At 41.2% G+C, this 24,466-nt stretch overlaps 1 protein-coding gene across 1 annotated transcript in view; it reads left to right on the plus strand.

The window, feature by feature from the left end:
- The window catches only part of LOC137651178 (proteasome adapter and scaffold protein ECM29), a 439,426-nt gene that overhangs the window by 404,374 nt on the left and 10,586 nt on the right, over positions 1-24,466 (plus strand). Inside the window, exon 25 of the mRNA XM_068384329.1 lies at positions 6,792-6,863. Within this exon, the coding sequence (XP_068240430.1) occupies positions 6,792-6,863 (72 nt within the window). The remainder of the gene's footprint in view (positions 1-6,791; positions 6,864-24,466) is intronic.

Consider the following 24,466-nt stretch of genomic DNA (forward strand, 5'->3'; position numbering starts at 1 on the left):
TGTTTTCTGGCGTGCTAATTCTAAGGCTTGGGTTACCAGGCACTTTTTTGTTGCTTTGCTTGGATAATGCTCCCGCTCATCCCCCCAGGACTTGAAGATGATATCATCAACCAGTTCAAGTTCATCAGAGTGCAGTATCTTCCACCAAACACCACCCCTATCCTCCAGCCCATGGACCAGCAAGTCATCTCTAATTTTAAGAAGCTCTACACCAAGCACTTATTTAAGCAGTGCTTTAATGTCATGCAAAACACCAACTTAACTTTGCATGAATTTTGGAGAAGCCATTTCAATAGCGTGCACTGCTTAAAGATCATAGATCAGGCTTGGGAGGGAGTAACTCGATGGACACTGAATTCAGCTTGGAAGAAGCTTTGGCCTGATGCTGTTTCTCCCACAGATTTTGAAGGTTTTGGCCCCGAACCTGAACCTGTGCTTGCTGTAGAAGAAGACTTAGAAGAGATTGTATCCCTTGGCAAGTCCATGGGTCTGGCGGTCGATGAAGATGACATCACCGAATTCGTCAAGGAGCATCATGAAGAGCTCACCACCGAGGAACTCAAGGAGCTGCATGCCATGCAGAATGATGAGTTCCAAGTGCAGTTGAGTGAGTCGGAGGACATCGAGGAGGTAGAGCACATCTTAAGTTCGACTGCAATAAAAGAGATGTTAGCACATCATCAACACGTGGTTGACTTCATTGATAAGTATCACCCACAGAAACTTCAGGTTTGCTGTGTAGTTTTGCAATTCGATGATGTCTGCTTAACCCATTTCAGAAAAATTCTGAAAATCCATTCCAAGCAACTTTCTTTCGATAGATTCTTTAAAAAAATCTACAAAGCGGTCTAGTGATCGTGATGAAGAGAAACTGAAGCAAAGAAAACTAAGATTGAAGCGAGTGAAAGTGATGAAATTAAAACTCAAAAAGGAAAAAAATGTAAAAAAATTAAAATATGAAAATTAAATAAAAATAAATAAGCTAAGTTGGGTTAAAGTTCATGTAGTGTAAGTTAGAGTAAGTTACGGTACGTTATCGCAGTCACCATCTTTACTTCCTTGCCGATCGTTCGTCTCTTACGTAGCAAAGCCTACACCTGCGTTGGCCTCTCTCTAAGGTAAAGTGACAATAATAACCCCTTTTTTATTTATTATTGCTTTATAATTATTCTTTTTTACAACTCTTATTATATAATGCAATTGTATTATTGCTATGTGTAATTATGTGTAGTAATTTATTAAGGAGTTATCACAGGTATTGGGCTGTAGAACAAATTATACAAATTACAGTGTATTCTTATGGGAATATTCGCTCCAACATACGATCGTTTTAACTTACGAACCAGGTCCTGGAACGAATTAAGATCGTATGTAGAGATTCCGTTGTATACATTTGCGGGGAAAAAGATAAAATAATAGAAAAACCAGTAGGGTGCATTTTGCCAATGGAAAGTCATGAGAGAGAAAGTGCTTGTGCGAGAAAGGAGAGACAATTAAGTAAGTTAATAGCTGTACCTGAAAAGGATAAGTATTGCCTTCCCAGACACTTACAAGCATATTAGTGACCCCGTGTCAGGCTCTCCCTAAGGAAACCAAGGTTGTAGTTAAACCCCATGACAAATGGGCACACGTAGTCTCAGCGGGCTTGTCAGAAATAAAAGAGAACAGAGCGGGCATAACGATAATTAATTAGTCAAATAAAAGAGTTGTGCCAGGATGTGATTCTGTGTGTGAATTGGAGTTATGTGAAATTGCTAATAATGGGATCTTGGGAGCCACAACTCAAGCCCGCACAGACGAACGCTCTCAGAACTTGATTATGTAAGCATGAAAACTATGTCCGCCAGAATATCAACCTGTAGTTAGCAACATTGTTAATAATTATTCCGATGTAATTGCAATTGGAGACGAGCCACCCGGGAGGATTGATCGATTTCCCTTTAGTGAAACTGGGCAGGTAGAGCCGATCAGCTCAAGGCCTTATAAGGTACCCATTAATTTCTAGGGAGAAATAGAAAGGGAAATTATTAAATTAAGGGAACAAGGGATTATTGAGGTGAGCGAATCCCCCTGGGCTTCTCATATTGTAGTTGTTAGGAAAAAGGATGGCTCGGTAAGATTGTGTTGATTATAGGAAATTGAATGCAGTCACAAAGGATAATGCATTTCCCATTGCCCTCGATCGAAGAATTACTTGTGAAAGTACGGGATAGTAAATATTTTACAACTATCAATTTAATATCTGGATACTATCAAATACCCATTCAGGATGACAGTAAATGTAAAATGGCATTTATAGCTAATGATCAACTATTTCAGTTTAATTTTCTTCCTTTCGGTGTTAAAAATGCCCGAAGTCATTTCTCTAGAATAATGATGGCAGTTTTGTCTCCCTTAATTGACCACAATTTTCTTGTTTATTTAGACGATATCATAATTACAGGGAAAACGGCCGAGGAACATAATAATATTCGTAAAGTTTTAGAAGAATCGTGACGTAATGTTATGAAAATAAATTTGTCAAAGTGCGAATTTTTCTGTAAACTGGTCATATAATAACCCCAGAGGGTATTCAACCTTGCCCCAGTAAAGTAGAAGCTATTAGAGATTTTCCCAGGCCATATACCCCTAAGGAAGTAGCTGGGTTCCTTGGGCTCGCTGGGTGTTACCGTAAATTCATAAGAGGTTTTGGAGAGATAGCGAGACCATTAGATGCTTTAAAGAAACAAAAAGTAATAAATTGGGAAGTGGAAGAAGAAAAGGCCTTTAACTATTTTAAAGGTGCCTTAACTAGCAATGATTTACTCGCATATCCTAGATTTGATCGCCCTTTTTTAGTGACAACAGATGCGAGTTGCGTAGCTGTTGGTGGCGTAGTTTCTCAACAAGATGATAAAGGTTGAGAGTGACCCATTTTTTTTTTGCTTCCGGGGCATTAAAATGGGCAGAAAATAATTATAATACATTCGATCCAGAGGCATTGGCTAATCTTTGGGTCTAGAAAGGCATCGGTTCTTTTTATGAGGTCAGCCGATTGAGTTGCAAAGTGATCATCGCCCCTTACGTGATTTATTTTACAAAGGTGACGACGTCTAGATAAGCAAGATGGATTGAAAGATTATTAGAGTTTAACATAAAGGGGTTTGACCACGTCGAAGGTAAAGCTAACAAGGTAGCTGATGCCCTCTCTAGAGGTGCAGTAATAGGAGTAACAACTAGGGCACAAAAGAGGAACGAAGAACAAAACCAAAATATTGAAGGCCCCCATCAAAGTAGAAAACGGGATGTGAATTCACGTGAGGAGCAATCAGTAAATGAGAGAGAGAGAGAGAGAGAGAGAGAGAGAGAGAGAGAGAGAGAGAGAGAGAGAGAGAGAGAGAGAGATTAAATTTAAGCCTCGAGGAAAGGCAGTGTTAAAGAATGTGTAGATGTGAATACCTTATACATAAAGTTATGACAGAAGGGCGGGAAGCTGAATGATTTTCTCGGGAAAACGGCTAGTGGCCACCAATTGATAGTTAAAAGTGCAAGTGTAGTAGTGATTTTAAGAATGGAGAAACGGTGGTGGTGAGTTGTGTTGTGAAATTGTGCCATACACTCGGACAAGTAAAATTGAGGGATGAAGGAATGTCTATTCCTACCCCTGTCCCACCCAAAAGGCCTGTATTGCCGCAACCAAAGGGAGGTTATTGATGAGGTTGTATAATACTGATATTGATATGAATATTTTGGCTCTGGGTATTCTGTATTTTAGTTGCAGAGGTCATAAGAAGAAATTAGTGAAATGATTTTATATATTGTGTACATTTTTACCTACAATATTTCATTTTTATTTTTTTGTGGAAGATGTCTGTTATTTTTTGGGGTGATTTCTATGTATATATTTTATGTTGCATTTCTGTCTAGTACATGCCATGCCCTATTCCTGGTCAGAGTGTCCTCCATATATCATAGACTAGAGAGGGCGAGTGCGCACCTCCTCCTGGATTGAGGAGGTTGGGGGGGGGGAGTAATGTCCTAATCCTTGTATGCAAAATATGTAGATGTGTTTTATACAACGAGATTAATGACCTTTTTAAGAGTACTATGACTGTCATAAATTGTAGGGGGTGATCACTGAACTCTTTTATAGGTGACGTATGCCAAGTCTCATATGTGACGTGTGGAAAGCCTATTGGTGACAGTATATTTCCATCAGTGGAGAATTCCACAAAATCCAACAATTCAGCATATTGACAGAGCAACATTTCATTTACTTGCCGAGGGGTAGGCAACACCTCTCGAGCGATCATAAGAAGTAGTAGGTACTCGTCTGAAGAGTATCGGGTGTGTAAAGTGTACTCATGAACATTTTTATAATAAAGTAAAAAAAAAAAAAACCATGTTCCGATGTCTCATTATCAGTTAACATGGGACACATTTGTATCTCTACCCGGCCTTACACCAGCCGGCTCTTCGCAAGGGGAGAGATATCTTTACATTCGGAACGTCTATGTGGGATTACATGCATGCGTTTGATTATCGCAAACTAGTGATGGTATCAGGGGGACTTGTGAAAGGACCCACCTTCACAGAGTAAAGCTGATGAAGAACCACAAGTCGGGCTACGTCACAGCATGTAGCATTTAACACTTTGGAAGTAGGGAAAATTCTATAGGAGCACCTTTTCATACCTTGAGTTCCACAACATGAGATTTGAGGAATGGAACACTTCACGGAAGGTTAATGAGGAGTTGTGGTCCTCTTTTGGATAGAGTAAAGCTCCATCGTTAGGAAGCTACAGGAAGTTAAAAAACATGCTTTCTTGATAACAAAATTTGGTGAATCTCATGGTTCCCCCTTTCTCAATTTCCCCCCTTAACTCTTTATTGGTCCCAGGTCCGAGTTTTTCATCCCCAGTGGCTCCTTCTTTTTCCCTTGCAAACAGGAGATGGAATCAGACCCACTGCAACATTGGGTAGGGCACTAAATCTATCACAAAAGTGTCATGATCGTGGTATAGGGAGAAATAAGAAGTGAAACAGAAGAGATTGCCAAAAGATTAGAATCACTCTTCGAAGGGGACCAAAAGATTATTCTCCTGACATGATCCACTTACTATCCTCATCCTCAGACACATAGTCAGTCAGTTGACTTTATACACACTAGCTGTCAGATGAGAACAGAACCACTGCCCTTCCTTCAACCCTTGCCGAAGTAGTCCTGGAAGACTGATTGATAGTAGGTGCATAAGTCACCCCTACCATTTCTCTCTCCGTTGGAGAGACAGTGGTGCCCAATTCCTCACCAAGGATGAAGAAAGAGACAGCGAGATATCACGTTACTTAGCTATCCCCTCAGCTTTTCGCTTATCTACTCAGCTCAGCTCATAATTGATCGCACATCTTTTCGCTCCCTTACGATCAATTGCGCACCCTCTCATTTGCCTGCCAGAGTGCTCTCCGATGGGAGCACCTCCACTAATGCTCTCATTTAAGAAAACTCAAGCTTAGCAGGCAGTGTGCCAATTTTAAGCAGTCACATACTGGGCTCTCCTATATTTTTACATGAAACCTCCAAGCTTAGGCTATTATTGCATTCTCCCAGTTACTCCCAGATATAAATGGGCCAGAGAAAAAGGACATATGCAAATGTGCCTCTGACACACCTTCAGCACAATCCAAGGACTATTGCTGAATGCAGGGATAGTGACAACTCTCCAGGTTTCTTCAATTATCGCTCCTATAGAAAAGACGTCTGGAAGCCAGGGGCCAATTACAGACCTCTCGGCCCTGAACGAGTGTTCTGCAAACCTCATTCAAGAGTCAAGAGGAATGGTTCAGGCACAGTTAGGTAAGCAATCCTGCCATTAGGCTCCACAACAGTGATCGATTTAAGGATTTGTACTTCCAGATCCTAGTCCAGCCTGCCTCCAGTCATGTGTCATAGTTAGCAGAGAGTGCCTATTCAGATTTCTGTGCTTTATTCACTAGACAGTTTTGCAAGTTTCACAAAGAGTTTTTACTCTCTTTTCAGCATAGGCACACACAGTGACATGCCTTTTAATTATTTCTATTGGCAAAGTTATTTCTTATATCACTGTTGTGTAACTTTGTATAGAAATCCTCTACATTTTATCACTCCATCTCTGTTGTTGATAATATTTCTATTTCCATCCTTTAGAGCAAGAAATTCTCTACATTTTTATCACTCCATCTCTGTTGTTGATAATATTTCTATTTCCATCCTTTAGAGCAAATATCTGTTGATGACCTGTTCCAAGTCGTCTTTTCATTAACTTCTATGCTAGACTCATAAATATTTTGATACATCTATACATATTTGCATACACACATCTATACATACATATGCATACTATATACATAAATACATTATTTTTACCATACACTTTTATTCTCTGCAGAAAGGGACTATTTATGGGCACAGACTTTTAGTTCCCCAGAAAGTCTTAAGGGGTGAGGTTTCTAACCCCAAATAATCTTTTTTTGAGAAAAAGTTATTACCATTTACATCTGGGTGATTTAATATTTATGCTGTCAAATTCTGATTCATCTTCACACATGGAGTACTATTGTCTCATATTTACCATTATATTATAAGTTTATTCTATTTCATGTAGATTTATTTGAAAGATCCCCATATTTCCCATATAACCCTCAAGAAAATTAACTCATTTAGAATAAGATAAAAATGCAATTTTTTTTATAAATACTGAACTATTTAAATGTTCATTTTGAATAATGGAAAATGTGTACCTGTTTTTTCATTTTTGAAAACGTTTCTATTTCCAGGAATTGCCAAATTTTACAGTTTGAGAAGGGAGAGTCTTGTTGTGTTGAATGAATTTTTAGAAAAAGTAAAAGGTAAGCAAATATTTTTGTTTGGTGTTTTTTTTTTCTTTTTTTTTTACTTATTATGATAACTAGAATGAATATAGGATTGAATTGATTATTTTATGCTGATTTTTCAAGCATATCATTGTACAGTAATAAATTATTTTGTAACCATTTCCACATGGAGTTCCAATTTCCCTTTTCTATTACTTCTTTTACAAAGAGTTCAGTAGTATTACTCTACCATTATATTGTTCTTAGGGCTATAAGCCCCATTCAGAGCATGTCCTTTTTTCTGCTAATGTTCTTTATCCGGAACATTGTCTTAGTTACCAGGCTATACTGTACAACCCAAAGCAATAAATCAAAATTATCCTAAGCATATACCTATTAGAAAAGGTCTGTTAATATGAAACTCTTTAAAAGAATGTTTCTCTTGGGAAGAGAAATTCAGAACTGGAAACGATGAATAATTTATTTTGTTATCAAAACTGTTGCTCCAACTTTTCAATGAAAGCTGCTTGGAGATAACTCTCTTTATTCATTTGTTCGGTTCATCATTGACACTCGTTAGAACAAAATATTTTCATATCATGACAAAGAAAGTTATTTTTCCCTTTTATTTTGGTTGGAGCACATCATTCTTGAAATTAATGGCAAATAAATCCCAAGCTAGTTTTGAAATGATTGATTTTAGTTTTAAAATTGTTGATTTCTGTCTTGAACTTAACTACACTTTACATATATAATTTTATTGAGAGTTATTGATTAATTGCACAATGATTAAGAATTTATCCTAACAAATACCCTCTTAATAATGAAGCTGAAGAACATAAAAGTGTGATAAGTCTAGAGCTTACTGTATTTATTTTTGAGAGGTTTATCTAAATGAACTCAGTTTATATTTTTGTTCTTAAGCGAATATAAACCTCTGTCATTTTTATGGGGTAAGCTCTTGCAACAATGTATGGTTGCGCCTTCCTTCCACCCACTTATCGGCGAGGCAATGGTAGCGTCACATCGTCACTTCGCTTTTGGTCGCTGTAAGAATCGAATGTCTGTTTGCTTTGTTCTGTGATTGTGACTTTTCCAAATGTGTTAAATCAGTGCTTACGAGACTTTGTGATGGTCGTGAAGGTCGCCCATGAACAAAATAGAGTTCCATACAGAGCTTGATCCTCATCCTCATCTTTTATATAGGTATGGGAAAAAGGTGTGATGTGAATTCCACATGCGAGATTCACAAAATAGTGCCCTCTCAATGGGGAAGATAAATAACTGTAGAAGAAGGCAGGAAAAATTTGTACTTTTTGCTTTATATCTTATATTAATTGGATATGATATATATCTTTATTTTATACAACTTTTTAACATCAAAGAAAAAGAAGCAATGCCCTTTTTTGCTAGCCCTGATCCAAATGTATCATTCTGTATTATTGAATACAAATACATTGTGCTAAGCTCATGTGAGTAAATTTTTATTTTAGATATAGGTCAGGGAGACTTCTCTAATGAGGAAGATTTGCTTGTCCATATGCTACACAACATTGTATACCAAAGAGTACACAGTACCAATTTTGATGCTGTCTAATAGATATTTTCTTACAGGTACATTTTCTCTGAGAGGGGAATTAGTGAAAAATTATTCACAACCCTTCCCATTACCACATGGGATCCCACAGTTTTATTCTCTCCTAAGAGAGAAGTGTTGTCTTGCAGGTTTCCAAGACTTTTCCTCTAACCAGGAAGATTTTCCTGTCCATATGCTACACAACAGTGTAAACCAAAGAGTACACAGTGCCAATTTTAATGCTCCGTAATAGATATTTCTTTACAGGTACATTTTCTCTGAAAGTTGAATTAGTGAAATATTATTCGCAACCCTTCCCATTACCCCATGGGATCCCACAGTTTTATTCTCTCTTAAGAGAGAGGTGTTGTCTTGCAGATTTCTAAGTATTGTCACACTAGAAATTTTTTTTTTCTTTTCCTAAGAAAGATCAACTGATTGTTTTATCAACTTAATTTCTATGTCTGCAGTTCCACAAACAATCCTCACGTACTTACTCCCACAAGGTATCGGAAAAGCATCTTCTAAAAATTCCACAGGAACATGCCATGCGTCCCAGTATATGTGCAGCACCTAAACATTTAGCTTTTCAGTCTAATGAAGTTAAAGCTCTCTTGATGGACCTTGATGCCTATGTAGGTGTAGACCCAAATAGTAATTTTCCTTTTTTTTATAGACTGCATATTTCTAGCACTTGATGGAGAATTTGTAATGTTATTCCATTTTGTAAATGTGTTTGAGGTAGCTCAAGTCTAGTTGATTACTGCCCAATTTCCATAACTTCCATATTATCGAATATATTTTGGTAAAACATCTAACAAGGTTTGCTGAAGGCAATTATATGTTCCCTAGTTTGTAATTTGGCTTTCGTAAAGGCCATGAAGTATGTGATGCCCTTCTTACAATCTCCAATGCTGTACAGAAATCCCTTGATTGTGGTCAGGAAGTTCGTATGATTAGTGTTGATTTCAGTGCTACCTTTGATTGTGTTAATCATGAGGCCTTTGTTTTAAACTCAAACAATTGGGAGTGGGTGTGTGTTCAATGACCTTAGATGTCAGGATGCTAGAAAACCCCAAATCAATCAGTCTTTTCTGAGCATCATTAATGATTTTAAGTAATAGATCACAAAGAGTTGTTGTTGATGGGCTCCATAGTGAATATAGGAATATGATATACTGTACAGTATACACTCTTGCATATGTAGATGATGCTACTCTATTTGCATGGGTTCAATCCCTGAATGTATATCTGGGGTTGCTGAATCCCTTAATAGAAATCTAGCAAAAAATAGTACATGGTGTAAATTATGGGAGCATGAACTAAACAAAAATCTTAAAGTACGATTATAACTAGGTCGAGAACAGTTTTCCCTCAACATCTGGATCTCAGCATTGATGGTTTTTTTTTTCTTCCCTCTAACTCTGTATGACAAATTTTAGGGTTGATTCTTAATAGCAAATTTACCTGTGATAAATACATTTGGTCAGTCTCTTTTTCAATAGCACAAAAGATGGGCTTATTGAGAGTCTTCTAAGATTTTCAGTTATCATTCTGTTCTGAAGAAGTGTTTTGTCTGGTCTTCAGCTGCCGACTTATGGTCTACTACATTTCTTATTCCTGATCTAGATATTAATCTCTGCCACCATTATTCAGTTCATTATGCATGTTGCATAAGATTTTTCATAATTTTAACCATCCTTTGCATTCAGATCTTTCTGGACAGTACCATCCTGTTTGTAATACTAGGTATGCAGTTAATTCTAATAGTTATGCCTTTTCCATCATAAAGCTCAATACTGCACAGTAGTATAGAAGCTTTATTCCTGATGTGACCAAGTTGTGGAATAATCTTAATCACGTGGTTGAATCAGTGGAACCTCAAATGTCCAAACTTGAAGCGAATGTCTTCACTATGAACAGGCTGAAACAGGTCTCTTTTTATAGTTTATTTATGATAGATCTATTTTAATGTTACTGTTCGTAAAATATTTTGATTGTTCATTACTTCTTGTAGTTTATTTCTTTACATCCTTTCCTCATTGGACTATTTTTCCCTGTTGGAGCCCTTGGGCTTATAGCATACAGCTTTTCCAACTATGGTTGTATCTTACCTAGTAATAATAATAAAAATAATACTAGCTGAACATGACACTAACTTTACACATTCTATATGTTGACCATGCATCTAACGTTATGTTTGCTTTTCTGCAACACATCCAGGCACCTATTGTAAGGAAAGCTCTGGATTTCAAATTCTCTCATTTATTCATACGTAAAACTGTCAGATTATAGTAATGAATCTTCATTTTATAGGTTAAAACTTTTTATTTATATATAATAAGAAAATTAATGCATATAACCATATATCCTTTTCCAAAAGTTATCTATCTAACTTCTCGTGACCAGTTGTCATTCAAACAACAGGGATTTAGCTCTTTATCGTTATCCACATTATGAATATAAATAAGATTTGAGTGGAAATTTGGGGGAAAACTCTTAATTATTTGAGAAATTTTGTTAAATTGCTAAGATCTAATTTTTATTTTTTCTTGTTTAAGAAAGAGGTTAAACCCTTTCTTCCTTAACAGTCATTTGTTCCAACACAGAATACTTACCTCGAACTACTTTCTTAGGAGTATCTGGGATCTCCTCCCAACCGACCAGAGTTTTGTGTAGTTTACCCCTAGTCCTGTTTTCTATGAGGGGTAACCTCAGGTGGAGTGGAACATGCCCTGAGGCTATCCCCCAGGTCAGAGAGCATGCTTGCTCAGGTCTCGCTCTCCAGTAAGTTCTCTGGTCGCACCGTGATAACATCTCGGCGCTCGCTCTTACCCAGTGCGACCCTGTGTCCCCGACCCCCCTTTTTGTGTCTTTCGAGGTCCCCATGTGGACTTATTATTATTATTATTATAATTACTATCCTAGCTACAGCCATATTTGGAAAAGCAAGATGCTTTAGCCCAGGGGCTCCAATAAGGAAGGAAATGAAATAAGGAAATAAATAGCTGAAGAGAACAAATGAACAATAAATCATCCTTCCTACCCTTATCCTCTGTGTTCGTCGTGTAGGGGCAGCTTATGTTCTCCTACAGCCACGTGTCCAGAGGGCGAGTCCTGGAACGTGGTGTAGTGGGTGCGCTTCGGCACCAAGAAGAAGAATGCGTCCAAGAGGTCTCATAGGAAGGAGAGCCTCTCCTCGCCGCTTACTTCTCCCGATGCCTCGTCGAATGGAGATTCTTTAGACAGCCATCTTCCCCTACCCAGAGTAGGGGACGAGGTAAGTCAGTTGTGGGGAAGTGCCCATTGCTCTTCCCCAGGAGTCGGAGTGGGTGCGGTATAGCACCAAGAAGAAGTAGGCGATGAAGAGGCCACCTGAGAAGACTAGCGCCCCTTCCCCCCCTTGCTTCGCCGGGCGTCTCGTCTGACAGAGCTTCCCTACCACCCTCCCCTACCCAGAGTAAGGGACGAGGTAAGTCCGTTGTGGGGAAGAGGGCCACTGCCCTTCCCCAAGAGTCTGATCTTCAGGATAGTGGGGTTGTGGCGTCGCTCCAGACGAGTGAGGGGCTTGAGGGAGGGGCGGGAGTGTGTTGGGAGACGGAGTCTTGGTGCAAGCAGGCCACGTCTCCTCTGATGACCCTATGTGGGGGAAAAATGTCCCTAATTCTTCTCTAGCCTCTTTGGCGTGTTTTTTCAGTCACTTCTGCAGCCGAGGACGTCGCCGAGAAGGACCCTCCCAAGTCTGAATTGCAGCGTTCCCCGGACCGGCAGTCCAGGGCTTTCTCGCCACGAAGGCCATCCTCCAGACGCAGATATGACCCTCGCAGGGAGAAATGCGAGAAGGCCGCTTCAGGCAGGCGTAAGGCCGCGAAGCTTCCGGTTCACCCTGCCCAGCGGGGGGAACCGTGCTTCCTTACGGGCAGCCTGGCCGAATCAGCACAGCTGGTTCGGCTCTCGGACTTAAAGGAACGGTTCCCTCCGTCGGGTCAGCCCACGGGGATCCGCGTCCTCGTCCCCCAGAGAGAATACACGAACGGTAGTCCTCGCCGGCACGGCGATGCCAGTTCTGACCCCCGAACCTGGTGTGGAGGCTCCCGCCGGGGAAGACCGGTACCACCGCAGGGGAGTGCCTGTTATTCCAGAACCGAAGCACCCGGTGGGAGTGTCCGGTGACCCGGCTCCTCGGGATCAGGCCGAAGGTTCTGCGGACGGTAGAGAAGGTTCGTTCGTTCCGACGGTGATGGCCGCCCTTCGACATGAACCCCGACAACCCTACAGCAGGCTCTGGCAGACCGGCACCGTTCTGACGGTGATGCCAGTCGACAGGCGTAAGTCCGCGAAGGGTCCGGCTCCATCCGCCCAGCGGAGAGAGTCGCCCCTTCGGTCTGGCAGTCGAGTCCTGACCTCCAAAGGCCACCTAGCTCGGCACGGGCGCAGTGGACCCAGGACAGAGGCCCCCGTTCCGACAGGCATAAGCCCGCGAAGGTTCTGACTTCTCCCGCCCAGCAGAGAGAGTCGCCTCTTCGGACTGGCAGCCTTGTCCCGGCCTCCGGTCCTTCGATGGCCAGCCCTGAACGAAGGAACCAACCAGCCAGCACGGGAAGCCCGTGGCTCCATGGATATCCGCAGGAGCTCCATCCTTCCTGCGGAGGTAGCCGCTGGATCGACCCGGCAGCATGGCTTCCATACCCGGTACCACGACTGCTCCATTCAGGATTCGTGGTTAACCGCTGGTAGGCCAGGGTACTCACACCCCACGGATTCCCCGGGAGGGGGTAGACCCATGATCCAAGCATTGGAGGTGGCCACTGACACACCCATGATGGCTCCCTCCGCCCCGGCGGCTCCATCCGTGATAGAGCCAGCCGTGCCATCGTCCTGGTCAGCCCCATCCAAGCATTGGAGGTGGCTGCTGACACTCCCATGACGGCTACCTCCGTCCTGGCGGCTCCATCCGTGATGGAGCCAGCCGTGCCATCGTCCCGGCCAGCCCCATCCAAGCATCGGAGGAGGCCGCTGACATGGCAGGGTACTTAAACCCCACAGATCTCCCCGGGAAGGGGTAGACCCATGATGGGTACCTCCGTCCCAGTGGCTTCATCCGTGATGAAGATAGCCGCTCCATCGTCCCGGCCAGTCCCATCCAAGCATTGGAGGTGGCCGCTGACACACCCATGACGGATACCTCCGTTCCGGCGGCTCCATCCGTGATGGGGCCAGCCGTGCCATTGTCCCGGCCAGCCCCATCTAAGCATCAGAAGAGGCCTCTGACATGGCAGGGTGCTTAAACCCCACGGTTTTCCCTGGGAGGGGGTAGGCCCATGACGGCTCCATCTGCTACGAAGGCAAGGTGGTTTTTCCCCGAACGGGTAGAACGGGGCTTTTGCCTCTCCAGTGCCTGTCTCGGTGGCCGCTGGAGAGGGAGCCCCGCACCTTTGCCCAGTGCCTCTTCGGCTCCGTCCGCCCGTCGGATGTAGAAGTTGGCACATGTAATCTTTCCCTTGCCTTGCCCCCCGTAGGGGAGCTTCGACTCCTCAGTTAACCTTCAGACCCTCCTACTCAGAATCCAGGAGAGGGCGTTCAGGCCGCGGCTCTCGAAGGAGTTAGGAGGGGAGGCCCCCCCCCCCTACTCCTGCTGGCGCCTCAGGTGGGGGGATGCCTCAAACGATATTGGCAAGCATGGCGGGACCACGGAGCGGATCCGGGGACCGTAGCAGTACTAAAGGAGGGGTACAAGCTTCCCTTCCTAACGGACCTCCACCTCAGATCCCAGATCAACAGGCGGAGTGGTTGGCATCCAGAGACCCCTGGAGAGTAGCAGTATTGCAGGAAGAAGGCTCGGCAATGCTGGCGAAAGGGGCAGTAGAACCAGTCGAGAACCGATTCCTGGGTTCTACAACAGCCTCTTCCTGGTGGAAAAGGCGACAGGGTTCTGGAGACCTTTCAGCCCTCAACAATTCGTGTACAACACCGGCTTCAAGATGGACACTCTGAAGTCGGTCCTAGCGACCTTGAAGGAGGAGGACGGCTGAGGTCCATAGGCCTCAAAGCCGTCTACTTCCAGGTCCCTGTTCATCCCTCCAACAGGAGGTTCCTAAGGGTAAATTGGAGTACCAAAACATGGCAGTTCAAAACCCTATGCTTCAGACTGTCGACAGTCCTCAGGGCTTCACGAAGGTCTTCTCAACAATTTCAGGCTGGGCGTACGAACAGGACGTCCGCCAGATTCGGTACTTAGGTGACTGGTTGTTGCTTTCAGTCCCAGAGGAAGTACTGAGGGAGCAAGACGAGAAGCTCCTGCAGTTCTACAACGTCTTGAGTATCATCATCAACCTGGAGAAGTCCCGGCTGATTTCCTCCACCAGGATGACCTACCTAGGGTTGGTTCTAGACTCCCGGATGGCGAGAGCCTTCCCCTCCGCGGAGAAACTGGACACCCTGAAACAGATACTCTGGCCCTTCCTGTCGGGCCGACCCATGAGAGCCAAGGTCTGGCAAAGACTGAGAGGACTCCCCGCTCTAGATAGTCCTGGTGTCCCCAGAGACGAAGGAGGTCCTGGGGTGGTAGCATTTGGAACGAACACCCTCAAGGGAATGCCCTTTTCTGCCGACCCTCCGGAGATGCTCTTGTTCACTGGCGTATCCAAGGAGAGATGGGGGTGCTCATCTTCTCGACAAAATGGCAAAAGGTAAATGGGAAGTCGAGGAGACGAACCTGCACATACAGTAGGGTCCCGAATTACACGTGTTCTAATTACGCGATTCCTCAATTACGCGATCGATGGTTTTTAAAAATTAAATTTCCTGTATCTGCGAGGAGCGTTATAAATCCGCGAGTCAAGCACCGCGAAGCGTAGGAAATCTATTGTTTTCTTAAATATATTGGGGGGGGGTGATGGTTCCCCGATGTCTGAGAAGGGGGGGGGGGGAGAATGTGAGAGAAAGATTTCTGTTCAAACATTTTAAGACTAGTTTTGGATGAAAAATGTTAAGGTTTGCCCATCTGTTGTGTGAACTTGTCGCTAGGCTAGCCTAACTGTCCAACACCTATATGTATAATATTCCATATTTGTACTAATTAATTTTTATACTTACGTTGTGATTATGGTGAAAATCCTTATTCATTAAACTTTAAATTAAAAACCATCAAAATCAACAGTGCCATTTGAAATATTGAAAAGTTTCCAAAAAAAAAAATCAACAGAACAGCATCGTCATGGGAACACCTTTGTTGCTTTCGTGTGCAAGACTACCGCTATCATCCAGTAGTAGTGCGTTGTGCTCCGTTTCATCTAAATTGTTTGAAATTCTTTTATATAGTACTTTTGAAACCAAAAATTAAATTAAATGAAGACTATTTTATATCATGCTACTGCCAAACATGTCACTACAACCAAACCCATTACTTTGTTTAGTACGTTCCATCGCCGATCATACCGAACTCGCTAACCAATTTTAACATCTGTCTATAGGTTAACTTTTGCGGCAAAAGATATCTTACCAGGTACTATGTAATAATAATGTTATAATTAATGTTGTTTTATTTATCCTTAGAAAATCAAAATAAATGAAATATGAGCAATTTTGTTTTGTGTTTTTTTTCCCCTAAAAAAACGCCTCCTTAAAAGGAAAACGTTTTTTTTATGTTTCATCGTCAATCATAAACGCATTTACTCCTGAAAGTGATATTGAAGAGCTTTTACTAAAGATGTTATTATAAATAAAGATTATAAATAGGTGGTAAAATATCTATAATTAAAGTGTAGCAGCATCAAGAAATGTTGGGGTTCGCCCTTTACATAAGAATGTACTGTACATTGGATTAGACAGAACGTAGAAAAAATCAATTAGGGAAAAATCGGTATTCGATATCCTCTTCATCAGCATCATCAATCGGGCTTTTTATTTTTTTTATTCTCAGTCGCTAACTAGTTATCGCACTGTCAAGATCTGCACACATTCCGATAATTCACATTTGAAGGTTTTCTGGGCGAGGATGGATAGAGAAAATACCGAACTATATAAAATGTTTTTTTAACCTGTTAAGTGTCACCCACGTGATAAACCATTCACCACGATCTACTCGGTACCACCTTCAACTGTATATTCCGTTCATGACTTTAATTGCCTTTTACAAGCCGTCAGTCTCGTGATATTACGTTTACTCGTATAGTAAGTATAGGATAACCACTTGGCAACACTCTCAGCATATGGGGACTGTGAATAGAAACTTATATGATGTCTGGCAACTATTTTTCTGAAGGTAGCTTGATGTTAGAAAACTGGTTTCCTATCAGTGCGCTCAGGCGTTCATGCATAAGTGGTTATTTGTTGTTCCTTTTGTAATGAACGGTCTAAAGAGGAAGGTTATTTCTTTAGATGAAATAAATGATATTCTTGTTGAGGAATTTGATAATGATAACCTGTTTGATAATGAGAGCACTAGTTCTGAATCCTCCAGTGATGAGTATATTGAAGAAACAAAGTTTTCTTTCGATGCCGAAAGCGAAAATGACTTCTCATTACCGAATGACTGGACAACGAAATTTCACAAAACTATAAAGGGAAAGGAAACGCCGAGAGAGAGAGAGAGAGAGAATAAAGTGGATAAATAATGTACAAATGTATGACGAACATATTTGAAAACTATACAGGAAACGATATGAAGAGAGAGAGAGAGAGAGAGGGGAGATACTTATCCCTTTCCTTTTGTTGCTTATACAGGCGTAAGATTTACTATTGAAGATAAAAAGAACCCATTAGAATATTCAGTATTATGTAGCCATTTGAAATGAAATAATAGTAGTATTAATTGTTTTTTTTACTCAACCATTTGATTAATATCCCTACTTTTAACTATAATTACGAATTATAAGCATAAAGAAATGATATTAACTTTGAAAAATTATCATTAGTGAAATGACCGCTCAGGGCAAAAAGAGCGTGACGGTACGTTAGCGGCAACCTGGTCCAGGGGGGACCCTTAGATGTTTTCTGGCAGAAAATTACGGTAGATTATCGTACAGCAGCCTAGTGCACACTGGCGCCTAATGGCCGTGTTTACGTGTGGGAGTGTCATCATGGACATACAGTACAATACTGTAATTTTTAACTATTGCTAGATACTGTATCAAACCTTGAAAACCCTTTTTTGTTTTTTGTTTTTTGTATCTATAGGAAATAATTCTACATCATTCGGAAAATACTGAAAACAGTAAGCTATGCATAGTACAGTAGTAAATACTACAGTCATAGAAAATTATCAAAACTTTAACAACTTTTTATTGTTTTATTTATCCATAAAAGAAATTTTGTACAGTATTTTATAAAAAAATCTATAAGAAGGATTTCTTACAGTATTGTTAAGATAAAAGCTACAGTATATATATATATATATATATATATATATATATATATATATATATATATATATATATATATATATATATATGTTTTATATATATATATATATATATATATATATATATATATATATATATATATATATATATATATATATATATATATATATGTTTTATATATATATAATATATACATACATACATACACACATACATACACACACAGTGTATATACAGTATATATATAGCTAGAAAGCTAGAAATGGAGTGAAAAAAAAATTGACTGGTAGGTTGCTGTTTGCCGCCATGATGTGTTTCAAAATATACGAATTTCCAATTACACGAGGCCTTTCATCGACCAAATTCTCGCATAATTCGGGACCCTACTGTATACGTGCTGGAGATGAGGGTCGTCCATCTACCCCAGGGAAGCTCCGGGGATCCGGGGTGCGACAACGCCACGGTGGTGGCCTACGTGAAAGAGCAAGGAGGACTAAAGTCGAAGGAACGGTGCAATCTCACGATGGAGTTCCTAGGATGGGCTGAAGTGGAACAAATTAAATTTTCAGCCAGGTTCTCTCCGGGGAAGAGGAACGTCCTGGCCGACGGCCTCAACTGTAAGGGTCGAGTGGTAGGGCCCGAGTGGTCCCTACACCCAGAAGTGGTCAAAACCCTCTCCCTGAAGTGGGGCTCGCCGGTGTTCGACCTCTTCGCCACGAGACTAAACGCACAGCTCCCCATGTTCTGTTTTCCTGTGCTAGATCCAGCGGCAGCGTTCGAGGATGCCTTCCAATGAGACGGACGGCCAACCTGTGGGTGACTTTGGTAGCGCCCTGGTGGCCAGAGAGGGAGTGGTTCGCGGATCTAAAGGAACTGGCATGCCTTACATCTGGGACACTTCCAGACAGACCAGACCTTCTCCGGCAGCCTCACTTCCAGAGGTTCCACGAAAACCTTTGGTCCCTCCTTCACGTGTGGAGGTTATCGAGCGTCTCCTGAAAAAGGAAGGATTTCCGTCGAGGCCAGCATCAAGGATGGCAGGGTACCTGAGGCGTTCGTCAGTCGAGGTGTACCAGGCGTAGTGGGCTACCTTTTCTAAGGGGTGCTCCTCGAAGAACATCAGGCCATGAGGGCCTCCATTCACGAGATAGCAGACTTCCTGGTCTATCTCAGGGACGAAGTGGGCATGTCCATCCCAAGTCTTCCTCCTGAAGGACATAAGCCTGGGTGCCTCCAGGTAGATCTCGACGCTCTTCAAGAGCTTCGAGCAGTCGTTTTTCCCTCAAGCCGTTTGAGTGCCCCAGGGGGATGTGGCTAGGGTACTTGAAGTTGATTTTGGAACCTCCCTTCGAGCCTCTAAAAGACATTCTAGACAAGGAGCTCACCCTCAAGGCAGTCTTTCGTTTAGCTCTGGCTTCAGCAAAGAGTAGGTGAGATTCCTGGCCTGTCGTACGAGATCTCACACTCAAAGGGTTGGCGAGATTCTACTTTCAGATTCTTACCCTCCTTCGTAGCCAAGACTCAGAATCCAGTGGTTTGGGACCCCAAAATGGAATTGTTCCCAGTGCCAGCCATCCCTCGCTCGGACAACCCGAGGGACTTGCAGTATGGCAGTATTTAGAAAGGACCGCTAGACTTCATCCCGAGATCAAGATTCTGTTCATTTTCCTCGGGACTGTGAAGGAGCCAGTCTCCAAGAACACTTTCTTCTTCCGGATAAGGCAAGTGATCGTCAGGCCCTACAGTAGTGCAGGGGTCCCCTTTCCAAGAAAGCCCAGACCCCACAGCATTAGGAGTCTAAATGCTTCTTTGGCATTTGAGAAGAACATGGCAGTGGGCCGAAGCCTGCGGGCAGGTACTTGGTCTAACCAATCGAACTTTACGGCTCACTGCTTGAAGGACTACTCGAGAAAGTCCCTGGGCGGGTTCTCGCGCGGTCCCGTCATTTCCGCGCTCCAAATGGTTTAAGGGTGTAGCCCCAGTGGTAACTGCGGGTAGCGAGTCCAAGAGACACAGGTTCCTTCCTGAGCCCTTGTTCTTCCTTCCCCTATTTCCTTACCGGAAATGGCTCAGGTAGCCCCCTGAAACTGCCATGGGATACACTATCATTGGAAGGGCATGTCTCCTAGGATTCTTGCAGAAGTAAGTTACATAGACACTAAGATGGTTTTTTGCGTAGTTTTCCCTTGTTCTCGTGTTTTCTTTGAGGTCAGCAGAACCTAATCTCCTACCTAGGTTCCTCTTCTATTCTCGTCACGGTCTCTAGGTCCTGAAGGACACTCCCACCTCCTAAGGTATAAGTCTCCTAAGAAAGTAGTTCGAGGTAAGTATTCTGTGTTGGAACAAATCACAAATTTTAAGTAATTTGTATTTTTCCTAACAATACTTACCTCGAACTACTTTCGGGTAATGGCCCGCCCATCCTACCCCAAGTGCCTTGCTGGACTTCATAGATACCTAAGCTATCAAGAACTTACTGGAGATCGAGACCTGAGCAAGCATGCTCTCTGACCTGGGGGATAGCCTCAGGGCATGTTCCACTCCACCTGAGGTTACCCCTCATAGAAAACGGGACTAGGGGTAAACTACACAAAATTCTGGTCGGTCCCAGATACTCCTAAGAAAGTAGTTCGAGGTAAGTATTGTTAGGAAAAATACAAATTACTTAAAATTTGTGATATTACAAATATATTTTAACAGAATGTAAAATGTCTCTATTCCCTGCTTATGTATCAGCCTCTTGGAGTGAAAGGGAAAAGATTCCAGAGAAGGCAAAAAGTTTCAAGAAAATTTCTAAATGAGAACCAGTCCCACCAGGATCTAGGCCTAGACCCAGATACTTCATCATTAGATTTGTCAGCATTTAGTTCCAGGTGAAGCATCATAAGTTTTTGATAATATGAGAACCTTCCCATACTCAGATGACTAGGTGTTGTGTTATTGGTTTTCTTGCTGGACCCCCTAAGTGCACATCATATGTTGCGTGTATCCCTCTCCAATAAAAATAGAGATATGATGCTCCTTATTAAGCAGTTTTCAAATGAAAAAAAATTCTCCGAGGTCAAGCAGATTGTTAAGGCTACCTACTCTCTCTTCACAGGGGAAAGTTTGTGTACACAGAAACACTAACTCACTACCTATTGACACAGATGTAGCTTCCCTAACACTGGGCACATACAGTAGGGTCCCGAATTACACGTGTTCTAATTACGCGATTCCTCAATTACGCGATCGATAGTTTTTAAAAATTAAATTTCCTGTATCTGCGAGGAGCATTCTAAATCCGCGAGTCAAGCACCGCGAAGCGTAGGAAATCTATTGTTTTCTTATTTGTATTGGGGGGTATATATATAATATTCCATATTTGTACTAATTAATTTTTATACTTACGTTGTGATTATGGTGAAAATCCTTATTCATTAAACTTTAAATTAAAAACCATCAAAATCAACAGTGCCATTTGAAATATTGAAAAGTTTCCAAAAAAAAAATCAACAGAACAGCATCGTCATGGGAACACCTTTGTTGCTTTCGTGTGCAAGACTACCGCTATCATCCAGTAGTAGTGCGTTGTGCTCCGTTTCATCTAAATTGTTTGAAATTCTTTTTATATAGTACTTTTGAAACCAAAAATTAAATTAAATAAAGACTATTTTATATCATGCTACTGCCAAACATGTCACTACAACCAAACCCATTACTTTGTTTAGTACGTTCCATCGCCGATCATACCGAACTTGCTAACCAATTTTAACATCTGTCTATATGTTAACTTTTGCGGCAAAAGATATCTTACCAGGTACTATGTAATAATAATGTTATAATTAATGTTGTTTTATTTATCCTTAGAAAATCAAAATAAATGAAATATGAGCAATTTTGTTTCGTGTTTTTTTTTTTCCTAAAAAAACGCCTCCTTAAAAGGAAAACGTTTTTTTTTACGTTTCATCGTCGATCATAAACGCATTTACTCCTGAAAGTGATATTGAAGAGCTTTTACTAAAGATGTTATTATAAATAAAGATTATAAATAGGTGGTAAAATATCTATAATCAAAGTGTAGCAGCATCAAGAAATGTTGGGGTTCGCCCTTTACATAAGAATGTACTGTACATTGGATTAGACAGAACGTTGAAAAAATCAATTAGGGAAAAATCGGTATTCGATATCCTCTTCATCAGCATCGTCAATCGGGCTTTTTATTTTTTTTATTCTCAGTCGCTAACTAGTTATCGCACTGTCAAGATCTGCACACATTCCGATAATTCACATTTGAAGGTTTTCTGGGAGAGGATGGATAGAGAAAATACCGAACTTTATAAAATGTTTTTTTAACCTGTTAAGCGTCACCCACGTGATAAACCATTCACCACGATCTACTCGGTACCGCCTTCAACTGTATATTCCGTTCATGACTTTAATTGCATTTTACAAGCCGTCAGTCTCGTGATGTTACGTTTACTCGTATAGTAAGTATAGGATCACCACTTGGCAACACTCAGCATATGGGGACTGTGAATAGAAACTTATATGATGTCTGGCAACTATTTTTCTGAAGGTAGCTTGATGTTGGAAAACTGGTCTAGTGGTTTCCTATCAGTGCGCTCGGGCGTTCATGCATAAGTGGTTATTTGTTGTTCCTTTTGTAATGAACGGTCTAATGAGGAAGGTTATTTCTTTATATGAAATAAATGATATTCTTGTTGAGGAATTTGATAATGATAACCTGTTTGATAATGAGAGCACTAGTTCTGAATCCTCCAGTGATGAGTATATTGAAGAAACAAAGTTTTCTTTCGATGCCGAAAGCGAAAATGACTTCTCATTACCGAATGACTGGACAACGAAATTTCACAAAACTATAAAGGGAAAGGAAACGCCGAGAGAGAGAGAGACAGAGAGAGAGAGAGAGAGAGAGAGAGAGAGAGAGAGAGAGAGAGAGAGAGAGAGAGAGAGAGAGAGAGAGAATAAAGTGGATAAATAATGTACAAATGTATGACGAACATATTTGAAAACTATACAGGAAACGATATGAAGAGAGAGAGAGAGAGAGAGAGAGAAGGGGGGGGGAGACTTATCCCTTTCCTTTTGTTGCTTATCCAGGCATAAGATTTACGATTGAAGATAAAAAGAACCCATTAGAATATTCAGTATTATGTAGCCATTTGAAATTAAATAATAGTAGTATTGTTTTTTTTTTACTCAACCATTTAATTAATATCCCTACTTTTAACTATAATTACGAATTATAAGCATAAAGAAATTATATTAACTTTGAAAAATTATCATTAGTGAAATGACCGCTCAGGGCAAAAAAAGCGTGACGGACTGACGGTACGTTAGCGGCAACCTGGTCCAGGGGGGACGCTTAGATGTTTTCTGGCAGAAAATTACGGTAGATTATCGTACAGCAGCCTAGTGCACACTTGCGCCTAGTGGCCGTGTTTACGTGTGGGAGTGTCATCATGGATATACAGTACTATACTGTAATTTTTAACTATTGCTAGATACTGTATCAAACCTTGAAAACCCTTTTTTGTTTTTTGTATCTATAGGAAATAATTCTACATCATTCGGAAAATACTGAAAACAGTAAGCTATGCATAGTACAGTAGTAAATACTACAGTCATAGAAAATTATCAAAACTTTAACAACTTTTGATTGTTTTATTTATCCATAAAAGAAATTTTGTACAGTATTTTATAAAAAAATCTATAAGAAGGATTTCTTACAGTATTGTTAAGATAAAAGCTACAGTATATATATATATATATATATATATATATATATATATATATATATATATATATATGTTTTATATATATAATATATACATACATACACACATACATACACACACAGTGTATATACAGTATATATATAGCTAGAAAGCTAGAAATGGAGTGAAAAAAAATTGACTGGTAGGTTGCTGTTTGCCGCCATAATGTGTTTCGAAATATACAAATTTCCAATTACACGAGGCCTTTCATCGACCAAATTCTCGCATAATTCGGGACCCTACTGTATAGTGAACGACTGAATAATTTAACATGTGTTTTCTGCCCCTGCGTCGTAAGCTTTAGAGACTAGCTATATCAAGGTCACCGTTCCAATCAGATGCTGCTTTGACCATTGTCCACGGTATGCTTCGCCGTATGTGTTAAGCTTTTTACTTTCAGTGCAGTTGTGATTATGAGTGCTTCCCAAGGGAATAGAAAACCTGCCCTGGTCTCGAAGGTAGTTCTTGCAGCACCTTCTTGAGTTGATTGGAAGTATATCCTCATCCTATAGCCTATGTTCTCGGTGTAATGGTAAGCGATGCTCCTTTACCTGAACATGTGGATTGTCCATGGATTGGTCGCCCTCTCAATGGCAGAAATCAGAAGAAGATAAAGAGAGATTGCTCCCCTTCTGCATCGAAATCAAGAAGCAGAAACCTTCCTTCGTGACTCCTGGCCTTTCTCTTTCAGATCATCGCTTAACTTCTGTAGCTTTCTCTGCTGAAAGCAAGAAGCAGACACCTTCCTTCCCGACACCTAACTTTCCTCTTTTAGATCCATCCTTATCGGCGTTTCCCGAAAATTAAATACCCCCAATGAGAAGGCCATTTTGTGCATGATTTTTGTTGATAGGTCATCACTTAGTATGATTAGTGAACCCAAGATCTTACAGTGATGTGGATCCTTTTGTCTTCAGCTCG

Source organism: Palaemon carinicauda, chromosome 1 (assembly GCF_036898095.1).
Source record: "Palaemon carinicauda isolate YSFRI2023 chromosome 1, ASM3689809v2, whole genome shotgun sequence".
Taxonomy (NCBI): Eukaryota; Metazoa; Arthropoda; class Malacostraca; order Decapoda; family Palaemonidae; genus Palaemon; species Palaemon carinicauda.